Here is a 26,882-nt window from a genome sequence, read left to right as displayed (position 1 = left end):
TTTCAATACACTGCAATGTTTTGGTGCTAAATTTGTAAATACAATAATTACTACATAACGTTACCATGTATTGAACTGCTTGTTCTGTCGACTTGTTGAAAAACATGATGTTTTGGTGCTTAATTTGTAAAATGATAACGTCATTTGCCGTTTAATACGCTTTTCTTCATCCCTCCATATTATCTAACATTTTCACTTATCCATTGTTCTGCCGGCCTGTTTATGTTGGATAAGTGAGCCCCTTCTGTATTATTATAGGGGTTTCTGGTCCTTTCTTAGATTCACATGACACAGCTATGGCACTAGCGTTCCACTTTATTCCATCCTATGCCAATGCAATCCGTGCCATTTATGGGGCTTCGAATCAGAGGCCTCACCCAAGGCAACCCAAAGCGTTTGCAAAGGCCAAGTGGAGTTCGAACCTTGGCCATAGTCTGGTTTATAGCACTGTAGAATCCTAAAGTTGGAAGGGACCCCAAGGGCTGTCCAGTCCAACCCCCTTCTGCTTTAAAGACACCATCTGATCCCTCCTGACAGATGGTCATCCATCCAGAGAAAGAAGCTGGACGTCCAGGAAAACAGTTGGAGTGGATTGTAGTGCTAGAAGAGGGAAACGGCATAGGTTTTTGGCTCCGAAAGCCTTGCACGAGCCACGATCTGTCTTGTGGTTTTTCTGTCTCAAAAGGAAGGAAGAGAAAGAAGGAAAAGAGGGAGGAAGGGAGGGATTAGATTCCTCAGCCTCCCGAAGGCAGGAGGATGGATGCATTAGAGGGGAGGAGAGGTTTGCTGGCGAAGTGGAAGGAGAGAAAATGGATGCCATGAATATTTGATGCAAGTGGTACTCAGGAGAGATAGAAAGGAAAGAAGGAAGGAAGGAAGGAAGGAGGAGGGGAAGAGGCAGACGCTTCCAGGCACAACTCCTTGAAGATGGAGGGGCTTGGGGTTGTTTTTGGGTCCTCTTCACTGCTGAGGAATCCCAAACCAGAAGGCATAAGCCAAGTCTCTGGGCATCAAGGTATCCATCGTCACACTCTCTCAGCCTCAGCAATGGTAAAGAGTGACTGTTTGTGGCCACCACCCTATATTCCCCTCCATCTCTTCCTTCTCTCTTCCTTTTCTCTTTCCTTCTTTCTCATTCTTTCCTTTCCTCATACCTTTCCTACTTTTCTTGCTCTTTCTTTTCCGTTCTGCACCTTCCTCCCTTCTCTTCTTTTTCTTTCCTCCTTCCCGTTTCTGTTTGTCTCTTCCTTTCCTCCTCTCTTTTCATACTCCTCCCTCTTTTCTTTCTCTTCTCCCTTTTCTTTCTTCCTCTCTTCCTTGTCTCTTCCTTTTATTTCCCTTCTATATATCTACCTATCCATTCACTTTTTCTTCTCTTCCTTTCCCTCATTCCTTTCCTCCTTTCCTTTCTCTTCCTTCCTTTTTTATTCTCCACCTTCTTCCCTTCTCTTTCTTTCTTTCTTTCTTTCTTTCCTTCCTTCCTCCCTTTTCTTTTTATCTCTTCCTTTCCTCCCCTCCCTTCATACACTCCCCCCCCTTTGTTTCACTTCCTTCACTCCTTTTTTCTTTATTCTTTTCCCTCTCTTTTTTCTCCCTTCCTCTCTCTTACCTTCTTTCTCTTTCTTCCCTCCTTTCTTTTCTCTTCCTTTTTTTCACTCTCACTTCTCTCCCTTCTCTTCTCTTCTCTTTCTTTCCTTCCCTTTTTCGTCTCTTCCTTTGCTCCCCTCTCTTCATACTCTTCCCCCATTCTTTCTCTTCTCCTTTTTCTTTCTTCCCCTCCCTCTCTTCCTTCTCCCTTCCAGTCTCTTACCTTCTTTTTCCCTTCTCTCATACCTTTCCTCCTTTCCTCCTCTTCTTTTTTAATTCTCCACCTTCCTCCCTTCTCTTTCCTCCTTCCCTTTTCTTTTTGTCTCTTCCTTTCCTCCCCTCCCTTCGTACTCTTCCAACTTTTCTTTCTCTTCTCTCTTTTTTCATTCTGCACCTTCTGTCTCTCTTCTCTTCCTTCCTTTCTTTCTTCCTTTCTGTCATAACTTCCCTCCTTCCCTTTCTTTTCCTTTTTCATTCTGCATCTTCCTTCCTTCTTTCTTCCCTCCTTACTCCCCTCCTTTTTTCTTTATTCCCCCCCTATCTTATCCCTTCCTTCCTTCCTTTCATTCAAATGTCACCTAGCAGTAGCCAATCCCCTTCACTTCCTTTCTCTATCCATCCATCCATCCATCCATCTATCCATCCATCGACCCTCTCATCTATCTATCTATCTATCTATCTATCTATCCATCCATCCATCCATCTATCTATCTCTCCTCTATATATCTACCTATCTATTCACTTATCAATCAACCTATCCATCCATCCATCCTAGTGACATTGCAGAGGGCCACTCCACCTTCAACAGCCAATCTTTCCCCTAGTTCCTTTCTTCCTCTCCTTCCTCTGTATTCTGGGCCTCAAACAGGTGATTCTTTGAGTTCAAATTCCTCAATTCTTTGAAGCTGGATCACGAAGTGATCGCGGGCCACTTTTCCTCCCAATTCATCAAGCTACGGAGGAGTCTTTGCGGGACAAACCAACGTACAAACATACTTCAAATTGTATATATAGGTATCGGGAGTGAGATACAAACCATGTCAAAACACGGAGAGCAACAAAACCAAGTAACAATGAATCTATCCTTTTGGAAGCTTCTCGTGGAGCCCCAAGAAAGATATATTATATATCATGTGTATATATATATATATATATATATATATATATATATCAGGCATGGGCAATTTCAGTGGAAGACCCCGAGGGGCCATCCATTCCAACCCCCTTTATTCTGCCATGCAGGAAAAGCACAATCAGAGCACCCCCAATAGATGGCCATCAGGATGAGGTCAGGCCAAAAGCGGCTGACAAACAGCATTGTTTGCTGCCAGAGGGTCACTGCTCGGCCTCTCCCTCCCAGCAAGGAAAATAGAAAAACGCCCCACATCAGCATTCGGAGAAGGCGTCAGCTGAGTGGAATTCTCTCTGTGTTTGGAAAACAAGGAGAGAGAAATGGAAGTTTTTTTTTTCAAAAGAGAACACAGTATTCCTGGGCTGTGTTCTCTTTTGAACAAAGAGGGAAAAAAGAGGGCGAGTCTTTGGAAAGCTGGCTGTCCTTTGGGCCTCAATCCTAATATAAAATTGTAATAATAATAATAATAAGTAATAATAATGTGTTAGCATCACCACCACCGTTATCGTTATTATTATTTATTAGCATTATTATTCTTGATTAGCATTATTAGTATTATTAGCATTACTATTATTTATTACTATAGATTAGCATTACTATTATTACTGATTAGCATTACTATTATTACTGATTAGCATTACTATTATTATTAATTAGCATTATTATTTATTATTATTGATCAGCATTATTATTGATTAGCATTACTATTGTTTTATTAGATTATTATTATTTAGCATTATTATTTATTATTATTCATTAGCATTACTATGATTATTTGTTAGCATTATTATTGATTAGTATTATTGATTAGTATTGCTACTATTATTATTGATTAGCATTATTATTACTGATTAGCATTACTATTATTATTGATTAGCATTATTATTGATTAGCATTACTATTATTATTAATTAGCATTATTATTGATTAGCATTACTATTGTTTTATTAGATTATTATTATTTAGCATTATTATTTATTATTATTCATTAGCATTACTATGATTATTTGTTAGCATTATTATTTATTAGTATTATTGATTAGTATTGCTACTATTATTATTGATTAGCATTATTATTACTGATTAGCATTACTATTATTATTGATTAGCATTATTACTGATTAGCATTACTATTATTAATTAGCATTATTATTTATTCACACTATTGCTATTTATTAGCATTATTATTATTTATTTGATCTATAAGTACACTATGCTGGCTGTTGTACTGAATCACACGTTGGACAATTCCAAGTGTCCAGGACTGTGTGATGTATTGGCAAATAATGCAGGCAAATCCGAGTTGCGCCTGACAGGAAGTGATTTTGTCAGCGCAGATTGTTTTTAAGTGCAGGCCAAGGTCTTTAGGCGCTGCACCCAGTATGCCCATCACCACTGGGACCACCTTGACTGGCTTGTGCCAGAATCTTTGCAGTTATATCTTTAAATCCTCATATCATGTCAGCTTTTCCAGTTGCTTCTTGTCAATTCTGCTGTCATTATTATTATGATTATTATTGCTTTCCCCATATCCTCTCTCGATATGATCAGAGAGAAATGCAAGCCGATTCTAGATTCAGAGCCCTGGGAAGGCAGGAAATGGATCCTTGCACTGACAGAATGAGAAAGTTACATTTTGGGGCTGTTTCAGCTTGAGCCCATTCCCACTGCCGTGGCTCAAGAGCTTCTAGGAGTCGTAGTTTCTCAAGGTCTCAAACCTTGCAAAAGGGGACCAAAGTACACATACCACATGCATGGTGAGCAAAGCAGTTCAAACAGTTCCAAACACAACTCCATCCTGTAGGCTTGAGAGTCTCCTTTTTGGAGAGAAAAAGTGGGGTAATAATAATAATAGGTTGTTATTATTATTGTTATATATTCATTATTATTGTTATTATTGCATAATCTATATTTTTGAGAATATTTCTGTTAATATTTTTGTAACTATTTCTATGAATATTTTATGATTATTTTTGTGAATATTTTTATGATTGTTTTCTGCTGATTTTTTGTGAATGGTCTGTGAATATTTTGTTAATATTTTAGTGAATATTTTGTGAACATTTTAATGACTATTTTTGTGATTTTTAATGATTATTTTTGCATTTTTTCTGTGAATATTTTTAAGATTTTTTTGTGAAAAAAATGTGTGTGTGTGTGTGTGTCTATTTGTCCTGAGAGCAATATGAACCCAAACAATTGTGGATCTGGACCAAACTTCGCATGCATACCCGATATGCCCAAATTTGAATACTGGTGGGATTTGAGAGGAATTGGCCTGGACATTTTGGAGTTGTAGGTACTGGGATTTATAGTTCACCTGCAATCAATGAGCACTCTGAACTCGAACAAAGATGGCATTGGACCAAACTTGGCACATAGAGCCCTCATGATCAGCAAAAAATACTGGAAATCTCTGGGGAAAATTCACCTTGATTGAGGGGAGTTGTAGTTCACCTATATCCAGAGAGCACTGTGAATCCAAACCCCGATGGATCTGGACCAAACTTGGCACACATATCTGATATGCCGAAATTTGATTGCTTGAGGGGTTTGAGGGGAAACTGACCTTCCTTTCTGGGAGTTGTAGTTCACTCACAACCAGAGAAATAGTGACCTCTACCGATGATGGACCTGGACCAAACTTGGCACACAGAACCCACATGACTAACTCAACCTACTGGAGGGGTTTGAGGGGACTGACTCACCATAGTGGGAGTTGTAGTTTACCCTACAGCCAGAGAGCACACTGTACCACACCAATGAGGTATCTAGAGCAAACTTGCCAAACATAACAAACGTTAAGTACTGATGGAGTTTTTCGGGGTTAACCTGGCATGATGGGAGTTGTAGTTCACCCACAATGTTATGCATTTTGTGCAATTAAAAATTGATTTTTCAAATAACCCTGGCAATGCCAGGTACACAAGCTAGTACATAATAAAAGTGAGAATATGTACATATGGAGGTGTCGTTCCACAGAAGCTGGATGGCCATCTATCATAGAATCATAGAATCCTTGAGTTGGAAGAGACCTCATGGGCCATCCAGTCCAACCCCCTGCCAAGAAGCAGGAACATTGCATTCAAATCACCCCTGACAGATGGTCATCCAGCCTCTGTTTAAAAGCTTCCAAAGAAGGAGCCTCCACCACACTCCGGGGCAGACAGTTCCACTGCTGAACGACTCTATTCTGTTTTGGTTAGACCACATCTGGAATATTGTGTCCAGTTCTGGGCACCACAGTTCAAGAGAGATATTGACAAGCTGGAATGTGTCCAGAGGAGAGCGACTAAAATGATAAAAGGTCTGGAGAACAAGCCCTATGAGGAGCGGCTTAAGGAGCTGGGCATGTTTAGCCTGAAGAAGAGAAGGCTGAGAGGGGATATGATAGCCATGTATAAATATGTGAGAGGAAGTCACAGGGAGGAGGGAGCAAGCTTGTTTTCTGCTTCCCTGGAGACTAGGACGCGGAACAAATGCTTCAAACTACAAGAGAGGAGATTCCATCTGAACACGAGGAAGAACTTCCTGACTGTGAGAGCCGTTCAGCAGTGGAACTCTCTGCCCCGGAGTGTGGTGGAGGCTCCTTCTTTGGAAGCTTTTAAACAGAGGCTGGATGGCCATCTGTCAGGGGTGATTTGAATGCAATATTCCTGCTTCTTGGCAGGGGGTTGGACTGGATGGCCCATGAGGTCTCTTCCAACTCTTTGATTCTATGATTCTATGATAATGAACATGGATATTTTGACACAATATATAAGAACCAAACAGATGACAGGAAGCAGCAAAACAGACTGGTCTCCAATCAGGATTCATGATTCTCACAGTCAGGAAGTTCTTCCTCATGTTCAGATGGAATCTCCTCTCTTGTAGTTTGAAGCCATTGTTCCGTGTCCTAGTCTCCAGGGAAGTAGAAAACAAGCTTGCTCCCTCCTCCCTGTGGCTTCCTCTCACATATTTATACATGGCTATCACATCTCCTCTCAGCCTTCTCTTCTTCAGGCTAAACATGCCCAGCTCCTTAAGCCGCTCCTCATAGGGCTTGTTCTCCAGACCCTTAATCATTTTATTCATCCTCCTCTGGACACAATTGCAGCTTGTCAATATCTCTCTTGAACTGTGGTACCCAGAATTGGACACAATATTCCAGGTGTGGTCTAACCAAAGCGGAATAGAGGGGTAGCATTACTTCCCTAGATCTAGACACTATATTGAGAGGGCTTAGATTGTGTCATCCTAAATAAATGAATGGGGTCAAATGGCTGGCCTTTGGGGGGGGGGTCTCTTCCAACTCTGTGGTTCCTGTAGTATCCGAAGATGCTTAAATGCCACCCCATTTCCCATCCTGGCAACGTAGCTACGAAGTTTATGAAGCCGCAAAACGTCAGAGGCAGGATTCCCACACTTGTGCTTCCGAGTACCCTGACGCCGCAAAACAACGCCTATATTTCTTGTTGTTTTGAAGCATGTTTTCCCACGTTGATCACCTTGGCAACCTCCCCGAGTGTTCGGGGCACGCTAGGTCATATGCGAGAAGGCACTCGGTTGTGTCTCCTCTTTGCAAAAACAAGAAAATTATAGAAATAAATAAATAAATAAAGCCACTTAGTAGTAATTTATAATGCTCCAGAGCCTGGGTGATGATGGGAGCTGGGGATGCGGTTGCCACGGCAACCGAGAGGAGCCTGGCGACGACTACGACGATGGAGGATGCTCTGGGGAAAAAGAAGACGAGCCAAGGCGATCCCATCCGCCAACCCCTTTCTCACGGATATAGACGCCTAGAAAGACAGGCCTAAACAAAATAGTTGAACCCCTGAGCCAGAAAGAAAGGCCCTCAAGGAACATCAAGTCCCAACCCCATTCTGCCTTGGAGGAAGACACAATCAGATCCCTGTCCGATTCCAACAGATAGCCTCCCAGTCTCTAGAGACTCTACCACAGTGGTTCTCAACCTGGGGGTCGGGACCCCTGAAGGGGTCGCGAGGGGGTGTCAGAGGGGTCGCCAAAGATCATCACAGACAGTATTTTCTGTTGGTCATGGGAGTTCTGTGTGGGAAGTTTGGTCAAATTCTATCATTGGTGCGGTTCAGAAGGCTATTTAATTGTGAGTGAACTATAAATCCCAACAACTACAACTCCCAAGTGTCAAGGTCTATTTTCCCCAACTTCACCAGTGTTCACATTTGGGCATATTGAATATTCGTGCCAAGTTTGATCCAGATCCATCATAGTTTGAGTCCACAGTGCTCTCTGGATGTAGGCGAACTACAACCCTAAAATCCAAGGTCGAAGCCCACCAAACCCTTCCAATATTTTCTGTTGGTCATGGGAGTTCTGTGTGCCAAGTTTGGTTCAAGTCCATTGTTGGTATAGTTCAGAATGCTCTTTGAATGTAGGTGAACTATAAATCCCAGCAACTACAACTCCCAAGTGTCAAGGTCTATTTTCCCCAACTTCACCAGTGTTCACGTTTGGGCATATTGAATATTCGTGCCAAGTTTGATCCAGATCCATCATAGTTTGAGTCCACAGTGCTCTCTGGATGTAGGCGAACTACAACCCTAAAATCCAAGGTCAATGCCCACCAAACCCTTCCAATATTTTCTGTTGGTCATGGGAGTTCTGTGTGCCAAGTTTGGTTCAAGTCCATTGTTGGTATAGTTCAGAATGCTCTTTGAATGTAGGTGAACTATAAATCCCAGCAACTACAGCTCCCAAGTGTCAAGGTCTATTTTCCCCAACTTCACCAGTGTTCACATTTGGGCATATTGAATATTCGTGCCAAGTTTGATCCAGATCCATCATAGTTTGAGTCCATAGTGCTCTCTGGATGTACGCAAACTACAACCCTAAAATCCAAGGTCAATGCCCACCAAACCCTTCCAATATTTTCTGTTGGCCATGGGAGTTCTGTGTGCCAAGTTTGGTTCAAGTCCATTGTTGGCATAGTTCAGAATGCTCTTTGAATGTAGGTGAACTATAAATCCCAGCAACTACAACTCCCAAATGTCAAGGTCTATTTCCCCCCAAAATTCACCATATTTGGGCATATTGAGTATTTGTGCCAAGTTTGGTACAGACCCATCATTGTTTGAGCCCACAGTGCTCTCTGGATGTAGCTGAATTACAACTCCCAAACTCAAGGTCAATGTCCACCAAACCCCATCCTTCCATCCACCCACCAATCCTCCCATCCCAACCCCACCAGTATTCAAATTTGGGCATATTGGATATTTGTGCCAAATTTGGTCCAGTGAATGAGAATACATCCTGCATATCAGATATTTACATAACGATTCATAACAGTAGGAAATTTACAATTATGAAGTAGCAACAAAAATACTGGGAATGTTTTTCCACTTCTGCGAGTCACCACAACATGAGTAACTGCATTAAGGGGTCGCGGCCATTAGGAACGTTGAGAACCACTGCTCTACCAGACTCCCAGGAAGCAGCATATTCCACTCTCAAACACATCTTGACATCCTTCCTAAAATTGAATATCTTTTTTGAAGTGTAACTCCATCCAAATGTGTGTGTGCGTGTTAGGGCTGGGCAAAGCTTCGGAGGGCCATTTCATAATTCGGAGATTTGTATGATTCGTTAATACTAATTGGAATGGGATTCCCCTCCCCCCCCCCCCCCCCCCCGAATCATTACAGAATGGAAGGGAAGCCTCCGAAACGTTTTGGAGAGATTAGTAAAGTTTTGTTGTTTTGGAGCATTTCAAGCTTTAGTTTTGTCCAATGTGAGATACTCCGTAATTGTCTCGGGTGGGAGGGGGCTGACCTGTTTTTTTCCTTGTCAGCCAATCACACGGCTTCTTGTGAAGCTAGTCTGTAAAAACTTTAAATATTTATTAAAAATCAGTGGATGACCGAAACTTGAAACTTCACAGGCCTAAAGTTGTAAAGGTTGTTAACAAGTGTGCCAAGTTTCATCCTGATAGCCATAGAAATGACAGAGAAACAAGCCTTGAAATCTTCCCCATCGCAGCTTTTTTTTTGTCATGTCAGGAGCAAGTCGCTTCTGGTGTGAGAGAATTGGCCGTCTGCAAGGACGTTGCCCAGGGGACACTTGGATGATGTGATGTTTTTATCATCCTTGTGGGAGGCTTCTCTCATGTCCCCGCATGAGGAGCTGGAGCTGATAGAGGGAGCTCATCTGCCTCTCCCCGGATTCGAACCTGCGACATGTCGGTCTTCAGTCCTGCCGGCACAGGGGTTTAACCCACTGCACCACCGGGGGCAGCTAACTGAACACATTTCAACAAAGCAATTGCAAAACTTTGGAAATTCGAATTATGGAACGAAACAGGACCCCCTCTGAATCTTTACGAAACAAAGCTAATCAGATTTCAACCACTTTGCACGCTTCTAATGTGTGTGTGTGACAACTGGATTTTGGGAAATGTGGCTTTGGAGAGATCAGTAAAGATTTGTTGTTTTGGAGCATTTTAACCTTTAGTTTTGTCCAATGTAAGATACTCCGTAATTGTCTCGGGTGGGAGGGGGTTGACACGTTTTTTTCCTTGTCAGCCAATCACACGGCTTTCTGTGAAGCTAGTCTGTAAAAACTTTCAATATTTATTAAAAATCAGTGGATGACCGAAACCTGAAACTTCACAGGCCTAAAGTTGTAAAGGTTGTTAACAAGTGTGCCAAGTTTCATCCTGATAGCCATAGAAATGACAGAGAAACAAGCCTTGAAATCTTCCCCATCGCAGCTTTTTTTTTTTTGTCGTGTCAGGAGCAAGTCGCTTCTGGTGTGAGAGAATTGGCCGTCTGCAAGGACGTTGCCCAGGGGACACTTGGATGATGTGATGTTTTTATCATCCTTGTGGGAGGCTTCTCTCATGTCCCCGCATGAGGAGCTGGAGCTGATAGAGGGAGCTCATCCGCCTCTCCCCGGATTCGAACCTGCGACTTTTTTTTTTGTCATGTCAGGAGTGACTCCTGGTGTGAGAGAATTGGCCGTCTGCAAGGACGTTGCCCAGGGGACGCCTGGATGATTTGATGTTTTTATCATCCTTTTGAGAGGCTTCTCTCATATCCCCGCATGAGGAGCTGGAGCTGATAGAGGGAACTCATCCGCCTCTCCCCGGATTCGAACCTGCGACTTTTTTTTTTGTCATGTCAGGAGTGACTCCTGGTGTGAGAGAATTGGCCGTCTGCAAGGACGTTGCCCAGGGGACGCCTGGATGATTTGATGTTTTTATCATCCTTGTGAGAGGCTTCTTTCATATCCCCGCATGAGGAGCTGGAGCTGATAGAGGGAACTCATCTGCCTCTCCCCGGATTTGAACCTGCGACCTGTCGGTCTTCAGTCCTGCCGGCACAGGGGTTTAACCCACTGCGCCACCAGGGGCAGTTAACCGAACACATTTCAACAAAGCAATTGCAAAACTTTGGAAATTCGGAATATGGAACGAAACGGGACGGGACCCCCTCTGAATCTAATCAGATTTCAGCCACTTTGCACACTTCTAATGTGTGTGTGTGTGACAATTGGATTTTGGGAAATGTGGCTTGTTGTGGAAACATGGAGTGGCAAAGAAGCTTTTCCCCATTATAATAGCTCTTCCCCTTCTTAAAAGTAGATTTCTCTATCTTTCTGTTGTCTCAGTCCCATTCTTAACTAGGAGCCATATGTAAGTTGGATGTTTGTAACTCAGGAACTGCCTGTGTTTAAATAGGTCCAAGGTCTTAGGTCCAAGTTGCCCAATCTTCAAGCAATCTGTCCATCCCCTAGGCTTGGAGCCGGGGTAAAAGATCCAGCTTGATTAATTTGTGCAAGTGTTGTTGCCTTTTGTAGCACCAAGACTTGCCCTTCACTCTACAGGGCGTCCATTCTTCTTTTTAGATTAAGGAAAGTCAGCTACCTTCAATGCTCTCCCTGAGAATGAGAATCTTCCCTTCCGTTTGCCTTTAAAGATGATTTCTGCCTAAGTTTCAGGGCAGGAAAAATGGATTCCCTGCCTCTCCCTTTTCCAAAGGTTGAGGTTGTTTGGGGATCTCAGATCTACCCTTGCCCTCTGTGTATTTATCCCCAACAGCTGGGGAACAAAATGGAGCAGGAGGAACTTTTCCAGACATGTGCATCTCCAGGGGTGATTTTCGCAGCCGTAACCTTTCTGTTTGGAAAGAAAACTTTCTCAGAGGCGAAGACTTTGGTGCATGCTTTTGTTTTGCTTCGCTGGGGCATGCAGGAAGTCAAGGAGAGGATGCTTTGCCTCTTCTTTGAGATCAGAGTGATGACGACAACGACAATGATGCCAAGGTGGCGAACAGCTGCCTGAGGTCTTCCTGAGGCTGAGAGAATGTGCTTCCATGCTAGAATTTGAACCCTGGTATTTATTTATTTATCGTGTCATCAGCAATCATACCATTGTATTACATTTCTAACGGAACAAAACAAACAAACAGATTAAAAAAAACACAAATTTTGCAAACTTGGTAGTTGATTAAATGTCCTTTGACCAGTATCTGGCCACTTGGAGTGCCTCTGGTGTTGCCGCAAGGAGGTCCTCCATTGTGCATGTGGCAGGGCTCAGGTTGCATTGCAGCAGGTGGTCTGTGGTTTGCTCTTCTCCACACCCGCATGTCGTGGATTCCACTTTGTGGCCCCATTTCGTAAGATTGGCTCTGCATCTCGTGGTGCCAGAGCGCAGTCTGTTCAGCGCCTTCCAAGTCGCCCAGTCTTCTGTGTGCCCAGAGGGGAGTCTCTCATCCGATAACACCCACGGATTGAGGTGCTGGGTTTGAGCCTGCCACTTTTGGACTCTCGCTTGCTGAGGTGTTCCAGCAAGTGTCTCTGTAGATCTTAGAAAACTTTTTCTTGATTTAAGTCGTTGACGTGCTGGCTGATACCCAAACAAGGGATGAGCTGGAGATGTCACTGCCTTGGTCCTTTCACTATTGGCTGCTACTTCCCGGCGGATGTCAGGTGGTGCAATACCGGCTAAGCAGTGTAATTTCTCCAGTGGTGTAGGGCGCAGACACCCTGTGATAATGCGGCATGTCTCATTAAGAGCTACATCCACTGTTTTAGTGTGGTGAGATGTGTTCCACACTGGGCATGCGTACTCAACAGCAGAGTAGCATAGCGCAAGGGCAGATGTCTTCACTGTGTCTGGTTGTGATCCCCAGGTTGTGCCAGTCAGCTTTCGTATGATATTGTTTCTAGCACCCACTTTTTGCTTGATGTTCAGGCAGTGCTTCTTGTAGGTCAGAGCACGGTCCAGAGTGACTCCCAGGTATCTGGGTATGCTGCAATGCTCCAGTGGGATTCCCTCCCAGGTAATCCTCAGAGCTCGGGATGCTTGTCTGTTCTTGTCTGTTCTTAACCCTGGTAGATTATCCAGAGTCTACAAAGAACTGATGTTGTTATTTGGTGCCTTCAAGATATTCTGATATTTAACAGAAAACCAATACACTGTCGACATCAGAGTAAGGTGAAGATGCCCAAATGTTATCCATTTGGAGATGAAGCTGCTGCAGTTTGCTCTTGCAGGAGCTGACCTGCAAAAAATTTGCTCCTTCCTCTCCTCCTGGCTAGTTAAACCACAATATATGGAAAAGATCATGAAGTCTTCATGGACACAAGTTGAACCTGAGCTAAAAAGGCCAATCGGATTTTGGGCAGCTTCCAAAGAAATATATTGTCTGCCACGCGTTGCTGTGGCCCACATGGGGGTTCTGTGTGGGAGGTTTGGCCCAATTCTATCGTTGGTGGGATTCAGAATGCTCTTTGATTTTAGGTGAACTATAAATCCCGGCAACTAAAACTTCCAAATGTCAAGATTCCTTTTCCCCCAAACTCTACCAGTGTTCACATTTGGGTATATTGAGTATTCATGTAGAGTTTGGTCTAGATCCATCATTAAGTTCACAGTGATCTCTGGATGTAGGTGAACTACAATTCCAAAATCAAAGGACACCGCTCACCAAACCCTTCCATATTTTCTGTTGGTCATGGGAGAACTGTGTGCCAAGTTTGGTTCAATTCCATCGTTGGTGGGGTTCAGAATGCTCTTTGATTGTAAGTGAACTATAAATCCCAGCAACTACAACACCCAAATGACAAAATCAGTTTTTTTGAGTGAAGGACACACATTGGGTTGTTAGGTTATCTTGTGTCCAAATTTGGTGTCAATTCGTCCAGTGGTTTTTGAGTTCTGTTAATCCCACAAACGAACATTACATTTTTATTTATATAGATATCAAAGGAAGTCATGGTGCTCCTCTCTTCTTTGGTTAGACCTTTTTACCGGGAATATCACAGTGTCCAATTCTGGTCCCCACAATCTAAGAGAGATATTGACAAAGCAATTCAAGGGCAATTAAAATGATCAAAGCTCTGGAGACCACGAATCCCTATGAGGAGTGGCTTCTAGAGCTGGGTGGTTTTTTTTTAGCTACAGAAGAGAAGGACATATGGGTGCCATGGTCAAATATTGGAAAGGCTATCCTTGTTTCCTGCTGACCTGGAGACTGGGAATCAATGGAGCCATGGATTTTTATTTATCACTAGCTTGCCGGGTAATCCCCCCCCCTCCCCCAAAAAAACAACCCCTTCAGTATTTTATGTTGGCCTGGGTTATGTGGAAAAAGATACTGTTTGTTTGGGGGTATTAGGCAATATCAGTTTGGTAATTTGTAGCTCTATTTCTTAGGAAAAAAGCCAGTCTTTCCTGTTGTTTTTATGAATTCTCCCATTATAAAATGCATAAGGATGTGGGTGAACTGCAATGCCCAAAATCATGGGCCAATCAGCCCAAACCCCACCAGTAATCAAAGTTGGCCATGTTGGGTCTGTGTGCCAGTTTGGTCCGGATCCAACGTCGGTTTTGTCCAGATCCATAATTAGCTGGGTTCACTGCTCTCTGGATGTGGGTGGACTACAAATCCCAGAGGCAATGACAATCACTACAAAACCAGACCTGTATGCACAGTTCGCCGTGTTGGGTCTGTGCGTCAGGTTCGGTCCAGATCCGTAGTCGGCTGGCTTCATTGCTTTCTGGTGTTAGGTAAAGGTAAAGGTAGTCCCCTGACATTAAGTCCAGTCATGTCTGACTCTGGGGTGTAGTGCTCATCTTCATTTCTAAGCCGAAGAGCCAGCATTGTCCATAGACACCTCCAAGATCATGTGGCTGGCATGACTGCATGGAGCGCCCTTACCTTCCCGCCGGAGTGGTACCTATTGATCTACTCACATTTGCATGTTTTCGAACTGCTAGGTTGGCAGAAGCTAGGGCTGACAGCGGAAGCTCACGCCGCTCCCCGGAATCGAACCTGCGACCTTTTGATCAACAAGCTCAGCAGCTCAGTGCTTTAACCCACTGCGCCACCTAAATTGGGTCTTCTTAGGTCCACATCATGGGAACACGTAAGGAAGGAGACAGTCCCAAAAAAGATTTAAAAAAACAAGGTTTATTTTAGTTTCTTCATGAAGAGGACGGACAGCCCGGCAGCATACGCAGATGCTACCCTTCAAGAGACTGCCGCGCCCCTCCTCTTTTTCTGTACTCTCTTTCCAGCCCCTCTCCCTTGACCTTTTGATGGAAAGTACCTTCTTGTACCTGTAGACTCTGCGCTTAACCACAACCTTTGAACTTAACCACAACACAACTTCCTCTCAATCATGGAGAATTCTTCCCAAACATCTTGTCAGTTGCTGATCAATTCCTGTTTGCTATGTGTCATAGGAATGGGTAGGAAAGGGTTAAGTGAGAGGCAGTAGGTGGGGTCATGCAAATTTGGAGAGAGAAAAGACCCCTAGGATGTCCATTCTGGATAAAAACAGAACATCTCGGATGAAATGGTCCCCAAATGAAAGCATTCCTTGGGTCGGTGGTTGATGTTTGGGGAGGGCATTGGCAGAGCTTGGGCTACATGTTTACGGCGCTCACTATAACCTGCAATGTCAGTGGAGGGAGTGCCTTTGGGGGCTTCTCAGCACTTGGAACTATGTTGGAGGCTGTCTCCGTAAGTGGACACCTGTGACACATACACACATTTTTCACTTTTATCATGTATATAGGTAGATAAGTAGATGGATGGATGTCAGAAGCAAATTGAGAATACAGTTATAATGTATTTTAGAAACAACAAACAAAGTTAAAAACTTGGTGTTATACTAAATGTCCTTTGACCAGTAGCTGGCCACTTGGACAGTCTCTGGTGTCACTGTAAGAAAGTCCTCCATTGTGCATGTGGTAGGGCACAGGCTGCATTGTAAAGGTGGTCTGTGGTTTGCTCTCCTCCACACTTGCATGTCATGGACTCTACTTTGTGGCCCCATTTCTTAAGGTTGGCTCTGCATCTCATGGTGCCAGAGGGCAGCCTGTTCAGTGCCTTCCAAGTCATTCAGTCTTTTGTGTATCTAGGAAGGAGTTTCTCATCCAGTATCAGTCACTGATTGAGGTTCCAGGGTTTAGCCTGCCGCTTTTGGACTCTCACTTGCTGAGGTGTTCCTCTGAGTATCTCTGTAGATCTTAGAAAATTGTTTCTTGATTTAAGGCATTGGCATGCTGGCTGATATCCAAACAGGGGATGGTCCTTTCAGCATTGGCTGCTACTTCCTAGCGGATGTCAGGTGGTGTAATACCAGCTAAACAGTATAATTTATTCAGTGGTGTAGGGCGTAGACATCCTGTGAAAATACAGCATGTCTCATTAAGAGACACATCCACTGTTTTAGCATAGTGAGATGTGTTCCACCTTAGGCATGCGTACTCAGCAGCATAGAGTAGCAAAGCACAAGGGCAGATGTCTTCACGGTATCTGGTTGTGATCCCCAGGTTGTGCCAGTCAGCTTTCATATGATATTGTTTCTAGCACCCACTTTTTGCTTGATAGTCAAGCAGTGCTTCTTATAAGTCAGAGCACAGTCCAGAGTAACTCCCAGGTATTTGGGTGTGCTGCAATACTCCAATGGGATATCTTCCCAGGCAATCCTCAGACCTCGAGATGCTTGTCTGTTCTTAAGATGAAAAGCACACATTTGCATTTTAGATGAATTAGGAATCAGCTGTTTCCCCCTGTAATAGGCAGTAAGTGCACCTGAAGCTTCGGAGAGCTTCTGTTCAACCATTTCAAAGCTCCCTGCTTGAGTGGTGATGGCACGATCGTCAGCGTAGATTAAACTCTTTGTCCCTTCTGGCAGTGGCTGGTCATTTGTGCATATGTAAACATTGGTGGAGCAAGCACGCTGGACACCATGAATCCCTATGAGGAGTGGCTTATAGAGCAAGGTCTGTTTAGCTGCAGAAGAGAATGTTGAGAGAAGGATACATGTTGAAATATTGGAAAGGCTATCCTTATTTCCTGCTGCCCTGGAGACTGGGACTCAATGGAGCCATGGATTCAAATTACAGGAAAAGGAGATTGCGCTTGAACATTAGGAAGAACTTTCTGACCGTTTGAGCCGTTCTCTGCCTCGGAGTGTAGTGTTCTTCCTTGGAGGCTTTGAAACAGAGGCTGGATGACCATCAGTCGGGGATGCTTTAATTGTGCTTTCCCTGCCTGACAGAAGGGGGTCAGACTAGATAGTCCATGGGTTTCTTTCAACTCTACTGTTGTATGATTCTATGCAAGTTTGGGGATGTACAAGAAGTAGGTGAGAAATTGGGACGATTCTAAAGATTATTAATGGATACTCTGAGAAATCAGGTCTGTTTTTGCCTCACCACCAACGCAAAGAAATCCCGAAATGGAAAGAGCAATATTACTTGGAACAACAGAGGTCCACAGGGTCTTGGAGAGGGGCTATAAATGGACCATAACCATCGGCACCTGCATATTGTTGTACGCCAGACCAGGGTTGCTTTGGGCCGTTTCCGTGTGAAAGCCTTCCGAAACAATGCAGGAAGAATGTAGAGAAGGAAATGTCTATTTTTTTAATCAACCCAAAACGTGCGGAAAGAAGAAGGGCTTTTTGAGAGGCAGGAAGGAAAAAGGCGGTGGATGTTTGGCCTGCTGCATCCGTCCGCAAGAACACAATGGGTCCCACCCAAAAGACCCTCGGCTCCATCAGATTGTTATTGGGCTTTTGGGGACACCATTGCTGGCAGAAGGGACCCTTTTCTCCCAAGTAGTTTTGTGGAGGCTTATGATTGTTTGGAGAGGCTTCCCGGTTTGTTTATTTATCGTGTCAGAAGCGAATTGAGAATCTATATAAATAAAAATGTAATGTTCGTTTGTGGTATTCACAGAACTCAAAAACCACTGGGCAAATCGACACCAAATTTGGACACAAGACACCTAACAACCCAATGTATGTCCTTCACTCAAAAAAATTGATTTTGTCATTTGGGAGTTGTAGTTGCTGGGATTTATAGTTAACCAACAATCAAATAGCATTCTGAACTCCACCAAGGATGGAATTGAACCAAACAGGGCATACTGGACTTCTATGACCAACAGAAAACACTAGAAGGGATTGGTGGACATTGACCTTGAGTTTGGAAGTTGTAGTTTACCTACATCCAAAGAGCACTGTGGACTCAAACAATGATGCATCTGGACCAGTGTTTCTCAACCTGGGGGTCGGGACCCCTAAGGGGGTCGCGAAGGGGTGTCAGAGGGGTCGCCAAAGACCATCAGAAAACACAGTATTTTCTGATGGCCAGGGGGATTCCATGTGGGAAGTTTGAGCCAATTCCATCATTGGTGGAGTTCAGAATGTTCTTTGATTGTAATGAATTATAAATCCCAGCAACTACAACTCCCAAAAGTCAAGGTCTATTTTCCCCAGGCTCCACCAGTGTTCACATTTGTGCATATTGATCTGGACTAAACTGTACCAAGTTTAGTCCAGATCCACCATTGCGTGAGTCCACAGTGCTCTCTGAATATAGGTGAACTACAACTCCCAAACTCAAGGTCAATACCCACCAAACCCTTCCAGTGTTTTCTGTTGGTCATGGGAGTTCTATGTGGCAAATTAAGTTACAAATCCATTGCTGGTGGAGTTCAGAATGCTCTTTGATTATAGGTGAACTATAAATCCCAGCAACTACAACTCCCAAATTACAAAATCAATCCTCCCCCAACCCCACTAGCATTTACATGTGGGTGCATTGGGTATTTGTGCCCAGTTTGGTCCAGTGAATGAAAATACATCTTGCATATCTGATATGTACATTATGATTTATAACAGTAGTAAAATGACTGTTATGAAGTAGCAACAAAAACAATGTTATGGTTGGGGGTCCCCACAACATGAGGGACTGTATTAAGGGGTCATGGCATTCGGAAGGTTGAGAACCACTGATCTGGACCAAACTTCGCACGAATACTCCATATGCCCAAATATGAACATAGATAGAGTTTGGGAGAAATAGACCTTGACATTTGGGAGTTGTAGTTGCTGGGATTTATAGTTCACCTACAATCAAAGAGCATTCTAAACCCAACCAATGACAGAATCGGGGCAAACTTCCCACACAGAACCTCCATGACCAACAGAAAATACTTACGGCCATGCAGTCCAACTCCCTTCACGAGGGCAAGAAAACATAATCAAAGCCCTCCTGACAAAGAGCCATCGAGCCATAGATATAGATAGATATATATGATTCACACACAGAGAGATATAGTATCATAGATTTGAAAGGGACCCCTAAAGAAGGACAATTATATGTTGCATATCCCAGAGTAGGCAAATCAGACAATCTCCACATCAACACTGACAAAGAAACAGTAAGAAATACTGTTTACCCGCAAGCATAAAGAAATTATATATATTAGAAACCAACACTTTCTCATTACTCTATTTTCCAGATCACTAGACTGGGCCACAGCAACACGTGGCAGGGGACAGCTAGTACACTTATATAGTTGTAATTAAAAAACAACAACCTACAAACAAAGCATTGTACTAAATTTCCTTTGACCAGAAGCTGGCCACTCCCAGAAAGGAAGGCCAGTTCCCCGCAAACCCCTCCAGTGATCAAATTTTGGCATATCAGGTCTGTGTGCAAAGTTTGGTCCAGATCCACTGGTGTTTGGGTTTACAGTGCTCTCTGGATGTAAGTGAACTACAGCTCCCCCAAATAAAGGTGAATTTTCCCCAAAGACCTCCAGTATTTTTTGCTGGTCAGGGGGCTCTGTGTGCCAAGTGTGGTCCAATTCCATCTTTAGTGGAGTTCAGAGGGCTCACTGATTGCAAGTGAACTATAAATCCTAGTGAACCATAAAACCTACAACTCCAAAATGTCCAGGCCAATTCCCCTCAAAATCCACCAGTATTTGGGCATATCGGGTATTTATTTTATTTATTTATTTCGGTCACTTCCACCCCGCCCTTCTCAACCCCCGAGGGGGGACTCAGGGCGGCTTTCACCGGCACAATTCGATGCCAACAATTCAACAAATAAATTACATAACAGCAGTTGCCACAGTAGTTAAAACAATCAATTAAAACAATAACAATTAAACAATTAAAAGCCAATCTAGTGGCCAACGTTCACCGAGTTCTAATATCCGTAAGTCCATTCAGCATTACCATAGTCCTTTCCAATTTCTGGTCGTCATTATCTTGTCAGTCTGCCAGCTTACCCAAAGGCCTGGTCCCATATCCATGTTTTCAGCTTTCTTGTGAAGGAGAGGAGGGATGTTGATGACCTAATTTCCCCGGGGAGTGAATTCCACAGGCAGGGGCCACCACCGAGAAGGCCCTGTCCCTCGTCCCCACCAGCCTCACTTGTGATAGAGGCGGGGCTGGGAGCAGGGCCTCCCACGAAGATCTTAAACTCCGAGGTGGGACATAGAAGGAGATACATTCGGACAGGTACACTGGGCCGGAGTCGGCCCAGTGTACCAGGGTGTGCATGTGTACCAGGGTATGCGTACCAGGGTATGCATGCCAAGTTTGGTCCAGATCAAATTCTCTCTAAAGACCTCCAGTATGTTTTGTTGGTCATGGGGGTCCTGTGTGCTAAGTTAGTTCCAGGTCCATCGTTGGGGAGTTCAGGTTGCAGTTCTTAGTTTGCAGGTGAACTATACGTCCCAGTACCTATAACTCCCCTAAATCATGGTGTGTTCTCCCCAAATCTCTCTAGTATGTTTAGTTGCTGATCATTTCCTCTGTTTGCTGTGTGCTACAGAAAATAGGAAAGGGTTATGGGAGAGGCAGTGGGTGGGGTCATGCAAATTCCACACCAATGGAGAAAGTCAGAAACCCTGGGATGTCTGTGGTGGAGGAAACAGAAAATCTAGGAGGAAATCGTCCCTATATGAAAGCCTTCACTTTGGTGGTGGGCAGTATGGTGTTAGTGGAGGACATTGGCACAGCTCTTGTATATGTTCATAGCGCTCACTATAACCTGCAGTGTCATTGGACGGGAGCGCCATTGTTGTCTCCTGATTAGTGGGTATTTGAGTAATAGCTATTTGCAGAAGTGGGAGCCTATCTGTGTAAGTGGACGCTCCAGCCACATACACACTTTTTTCACTTTTATTATGTGTATAGATAATAATAATAATAATAATAATAATAATAATAATAATAATACAGTAGAGCAGGGGTCCTCAAACTAAGGCCCGGGGGCCGGATACGGCCCTTCAAGGTAATTTACCCGGCCCTCGCTGAGGGTCAACCTAAGTCTGAAATGACTTGAAAGCACACAACAACAACAATCCTATCTCATCAGCCAAAAGCAGGCCCACAGTTCCCATTGAAAAAACTAATAAGTTTATATTTGTTAAAATTGTCCTTCATTTTAATTATTGTATTGTTTTTAATTGTTTTTTGTGCTACAAATAAGATATGTGCAGTGTGTATAGGGATTAGTTCATGCTTTTTTCCAAATTATAATCTGGCCCACCAACAGTTTAGGGCAGGGGTCCTCAAACTACGGCCCACGGGCCACTTCCGGCCCGCCAAGGGCACTTATCCGGCCTGTGGAGGAGGAGCGCCCCCCCCCTACACACAGTGCCCCTCCCTTGGCTGGCTCATGCTGTCCATCAGGCCCAATGGGCAGCGTGAGCCAGCCAAGGACAGCTGCTTCACGTGGCTTACTCGCACGTAAAGCACCTCGCGAGGTGCTTTATGCGCGAGTAGGCCGTGCGGTGCTGCTCCTCCCTTGGCAGGCTCACGCTGCCCATTGGGCCCGATGGGCAGCGGGAGCCAGCCAAGGGAGGCTGCCCTGGCGTTCCATGCAGTCATGCCGGCCACATGACTTTGGAGGTGTCTACGGACAATGCTGGCTCTTCGACTTAGAAATGCAGATGATCACCACACCCCAGAGTCAGACATGACTGGACTTCATGTCAGAGGAAAACCTTTAACTAGGAAAATTGTGGAAGATCTAGGGTGGGAGAAAGAACTCTTGTCTGTTGGAGGTAGGTATGAATTGGCCACCTTGATTACCATTTCATAGCCTGACAGTTTTTAGGGAGAATCCTTTGTTGAGAGGTGATTAGCTGGCCCTGATTGTTTCTTGTCTGGAGTTCCCCTGTGTTTGAGTGTTGTTCTTTATTTACAGTTATAATTTTAGAGTTTTTTAAATACTGTTAGCCAGATTTTGTTCAGACTAGAAATAGGAAGATTTCCCATTCTCTGCTCCTGGAATTACTGCTAGAAAGAACCCCCTCTGAGGGCCCTTCCACACAGCAAAATAAGATATGTGCAATGTGCAGAGGAATTGTTTTATTGATTTTTTTTTTAAAAAAACTATAGTCCGGCCCTCCAACGGTCTGAGGGACAGTGAACTGGCCCCCGGTTTAAAAAGTTTGAGGACCCCTGGTTTAGGGACTATGACGTGGCCCTCTGTTTAAAAAGTTTGAGGACCCCTGCAGTAGAGTCTTACTTATCCAACATAAACGGGTGTTCTGAATGTTGGATAAGTAAACATTTTGGATAATAAGGAGGAATTAAGGAAAAACCTATTAAACATCAAACTAAGATGAGTTTACAAGGGAAGCACCAAAACATCATGTTTTACAACAAATCGACAGAAAAAGCCATTCAATACATGGTGACGTTATGTAGTAATTACTGTATTTACGAATTTAGCACCAAACCATTGCAATGTATTGAAACAGCTGTGGATCTGGGTGGGAGGCAGACTGCGTTGGATAATACAGAACATTGGATGAGCAAAGATTGGATAAGCGGGACTCTACTGTAATAATATTCTCCTCCCACCCAGTGTCTGCTTCAAAACCTCCAGAGAAGGAAGGATCTTGACAGATTAGAGAGATGGGCCAAAACTAACAAAATGAAGTTTAACAGTGACAAATGCAAGATACTCCACTTCGGCAGGAAAAACGAAATGCAAAGATACAGAATGGGGGACAATGCCTGGCTTGAGAGCAGTACGTGTGAAAAAGATCTTGGAGTCCTCGTGGACAACAAGTTAAACATGAGCCAACAATGTGATGTGGCGGCAAAAAAAGCCAATGGGATTTTGGCCTGCATCAATAGGAGAATAGTGTCTAGATCTAGGGAAGTAATGCTACCCCTCTGTTCTGCTTTGGTTAGACCACACCTGGAATATTGTGTCCAATTCTGGGCACCACAATACAAGAGAGATATTGACAAGCTGGAATGTGTCCAGAGGAGGGCAACTAAAATGATCAAGGGTCTGGAGAACAAGCCCTATGAGGAGCGGCTTAAGGAGCTAGGCATGTTTAGCCTGAAGAAGAGAAGGCTGAGAGGAGATATGATAGCCATGTATAAATATGTGAGAGGAAGCCACAGGGAGGAGGGAGCAAGCTTGTTTTCTGCTTCCTTGGAGACTAGGACGCGGGACAATGGCTTCAAACTACAAGAAAGGAGATTCCATCTGAACATGAGGAAGAACTTCCTGACTGTGAGAGCCGTTCAGCAGTGGAACTCTCTGCCCCGGAGTGTGGTGGAAGCTCCTTCTTTGGAAGCTTTTAAACAGGGGCTGGATGGCCATCTGTCAGGGGTGATTTGAATGCAATATTCCTGCTTCTTGGCAGGGGGTTAGACTGGATGGCCCATGAGGTCTCTTCCAACTCTTTGATTCTATGATTCTAAGGAGACGCTGCCAGACTCCCGAAAGCAGCATATTCCACTATCGAACAGTTCTTAATGTTGAAGTGGAATATCTTTTCCTGCCGTTTGAATCCATGGCTCCGTTGCGTCCAGCAAAAAACAATGTGACCTCCTTTAAGATGTTGAAATATGACTCCTATGTCACCTTCTTTCAGCCTTCCCATCTCCAAGTGAAACATCCCTAGCTGCTCCACTTCTTGGTTTCCTTTGATCATTTTGATTGTCTTTCTCTGGACACTTCATCTATCTCCGTCTTGAATGGCTTTGAAAAGATCCCACTTTTCCTCTCTTCCTCCCTCTTTCTCATTCGCTTCCTCCGACTGCTGCAAACCCAAACCTGTCCTAAGCCTTTCCTGTGTTTTTTTCAGGATCATCGACACAAGTACAATCCAGCAGGACAGACTGCAAGCTATTGCGGTAAGTCACTCTTTGGTTTTGTTTTGTGTTTGTTTTTTGCAGAATGCAACCTAATAGAACCCAAAGTGAACGCACCTCACCAAAGGATATTTGGAAAATGATGAACCAAGATGAGATTTCTGGATGGAGGAGAAAATCCACTGTTTCTGTGGTTGTTTGGCATCCTCTGTGATTAAAACAATATAGCTTTCCTGCGTGCAGAAAATGTTTGCTTTCGGTGACTAGAAATGGTTGTTTCCATGCAAATTTGGGCACGGAATAAATCTTGAACTCTAACGTGGTTGTCATTCTTAAAAATTGGGGCAGGGGAATTGCTAAACTCTAGACCAGCATTTCTCAACATGGGGGTCAGGACCCCTGGGAGAATCGTGAGGGAGTTTCAGAGGGGTTGTCCAAGACCATCAGAAAACGCATATATCCCTTTGGAACCCCTTTGGCAGAGCAGACTGAAGATCTCTCCACCTGCCCTTCTCTTCCTTTTTGGAAACAGACTGTGAATCCTCCCTCCAAAAGCCTTCCTCCGCTGTGATTCGCCAGCCTCTCAGACAAGGGGAGGGGAGTTTCTGAGACCCCAAGTGGGGAGGGGAGAGCAGGCGTGCTCGGCCCATGGCAGCGGGGTGCGCATGTGCAGGCGAGAGATAGCTTGCAAGGCTGGAGGGAGGCTCACGCCAGCGAGTCCCTTCAAAGTATGGAGCTTCTGTGTGGGAAATTTGGTCCAATTCTATCTTCAGAATGCTCTTTGATATTGTTGTTGTTCATTCGTTCAGTCGTCTCTGACTCTTCGTGACCTCATGGACCAGCCCACGCCAGAGCTCCCTGTCGGCCGTCACCACCCCCAGCTCCTTCAAAGTCAGTCCAGTCACTTCAAGGATGCCATCCATCCATCTTGCCCTTGGTCGGCCCCTCTTCCTTTTGCCTTCCACTTTCCCCAGCATAATTGTCTTCTCCAGGCTTTGCTGTCTCCTCATCATGTGGCCAAAGTACTTCAACTTTGTCTCTAGTATCCTTCTCTCCAGTGAGCAGTCGGGCTTTATTTCCTAGAGGATGGGCTGGTTGGATCTTCTCGCAGTCCAAGGCACTCTCAGCACTTTCCTCCAACACCACAGTTCAAAAGCATCTCTCTTCCTTCGCTCAGTCTTCCCTAAGGTCCAGCTCTCACATCCGTAGGTGACTACAGGGAATACCATGGCTTTGACTAGGCGGATCTTTGTTGACAATGTGATGTCTCTACTCTTTACTATTTTATCTTTGATATTAGGTGAACTATAAATCACAGCAACCACAACTCCCAAATATCAAGGTCTATTTTCCCCAAGCTCCACCAGTGTTCACATTTGGATCTATTGAGTATTCGTGCCAAGTTTGGTCCAGATCCATCATTGTTTCAGTCTACAGTGTTGTCTGGATGTAGATGAACGACAACTCCTAAACTCAAGATCGGTGCCCACCAAACCCTTCCAGTATTTTCTGTTGGTCATGGGAGTTCGGTGTGCCAAGATTGGTTCAGTTCCAACGTTGGTGGAGTTCAGAACTACAACTCCCAAATGACAAAATCAATTCCCCCTAACCCCACCAGTATTCAAATTTGGGCGTATTGCGTATTTGTGCCAAATTTGGTCCAGTGAATGAAAATACATCATTCATATCAGATATTTGCATGACAATTCAGAAGAGTAGCGAAATGTTCCAACCATTCATTGGAACTCTGGCTGGCTGCTGTGAGGAAGGCACACATCTCTCCCTCTCCTTATTGGAGCTTCCTGATGCTGAGCAAAATTCTGGGAAATGTATTGTCAAAGGCTTTCATGGCCGGAATCACAGGATTGTTGTAGGTTTTTTTGGGCTATATGGCCATGTTCTAGAGGCATTTTCTCCTGATGTTTCGCCTGCATCTATGGCAAGCATCCACAGATGTAGTGCTACCTTTGAGGATGCTTGCCATAGATGCAGGCGAAACATCAGGAGAAAATGCCTCTAGAACATGGCCATATAGTCCGAAAAAACCTACAACAACCCATTCTGGGAAATGTAGTTGAGGGCAGGGCCTTTTGCATTCTCTGCCATAGCACTCCTTGCTTTCCCAAACTACATTTCCCAGAGTTCTGTGCTTTCTCCATCTATTTCCTCGCAAACTCTGCTTTCTCCCTGCTGCTTCCCTCTTCTCATGGTGTATGGCCATTTGTTAAGGAGGAAAGGCAGCCTTTTTGGCTTTGTTTTGCTTCCTTTCCCCGAAAATGAAACTGACCTTGGGAGGCATCTGAGATTTACAAAATACGTATTGGATACGTTTCGATTCTTAAGTTTTTGACAACGGCTATGCCCATGTGTCACATATTGCATCGTAAATACGAATTTAACGAATTTGATATGACTTACGACGACTAACAAAACAATTGCACAGCCCTATTCACTAGTATCATTCTTCAAGTGCCAGAATGGGGATCTTATTCAAGTCCTCCTACAGCAACGAAAATAATGTTATGGTTGGGGGTCACCCAAGAGCGGCTCAACCATTACGCAAAGTAAGCATTCGCAGTATAGTTGATTTTGCCCTGGGGCACTCTTGAGGCGCTCTTGGGGGAAAATAGACCTTGACATATGCGAGTTGTAGTTACTGGGATGTATAGTTCACCTACAATCAAAGAGCATTCTGAACTCCACCAATGATGGAATTGAACCAAATATGGAACACAGAACTCCCACGACGAACAGA

General features: G+C 44.1%; 1 protein-coding gene across 3 annotated transcripts in view; it reads left to right on the top strand.

The window, feature by feature from the left end:
• The window catches only part of PALM (paralemmin), a 67,505-nt gene that overhangs the window by 4,137 nt on the left and 36,486 nt on the right, over positions 1-26,882 (top strand). For all 3 annotated transcript variants that reach the window (XM_060784907.2, XM_060784909.2, XM_060784908.2), the window contains exon 2: positions 24,121-24,169. In XM_060784907.2, coding sequence (XP_060640890.2) covers positions 24,121-24,169 — 49 coding nt within the window. The remainder of the gene's footprint in view (positions 1-24,120; positions 24,170-26,882) is intronic.

The sequence above is a fragment of the Anolis sagrei genome, chromosome X (assembly GCF_037176765.1).
Source record: "Anolis sagrei isolate rAnoSag1 chromosome X, rAnoSag1.mat, whole genome shotgun sequence".
NCBI classification, from domain to species: Eukaryota; Metazoa; Chordata; class Lepidosauria; order Squamata; family Dactyloidae; genus Anolis; species Anolis sagrei.
Note: the sequence above shows the minus strand (reverse complement) of the source record. Positions and strands in the feature narration are given on the sequence as shown.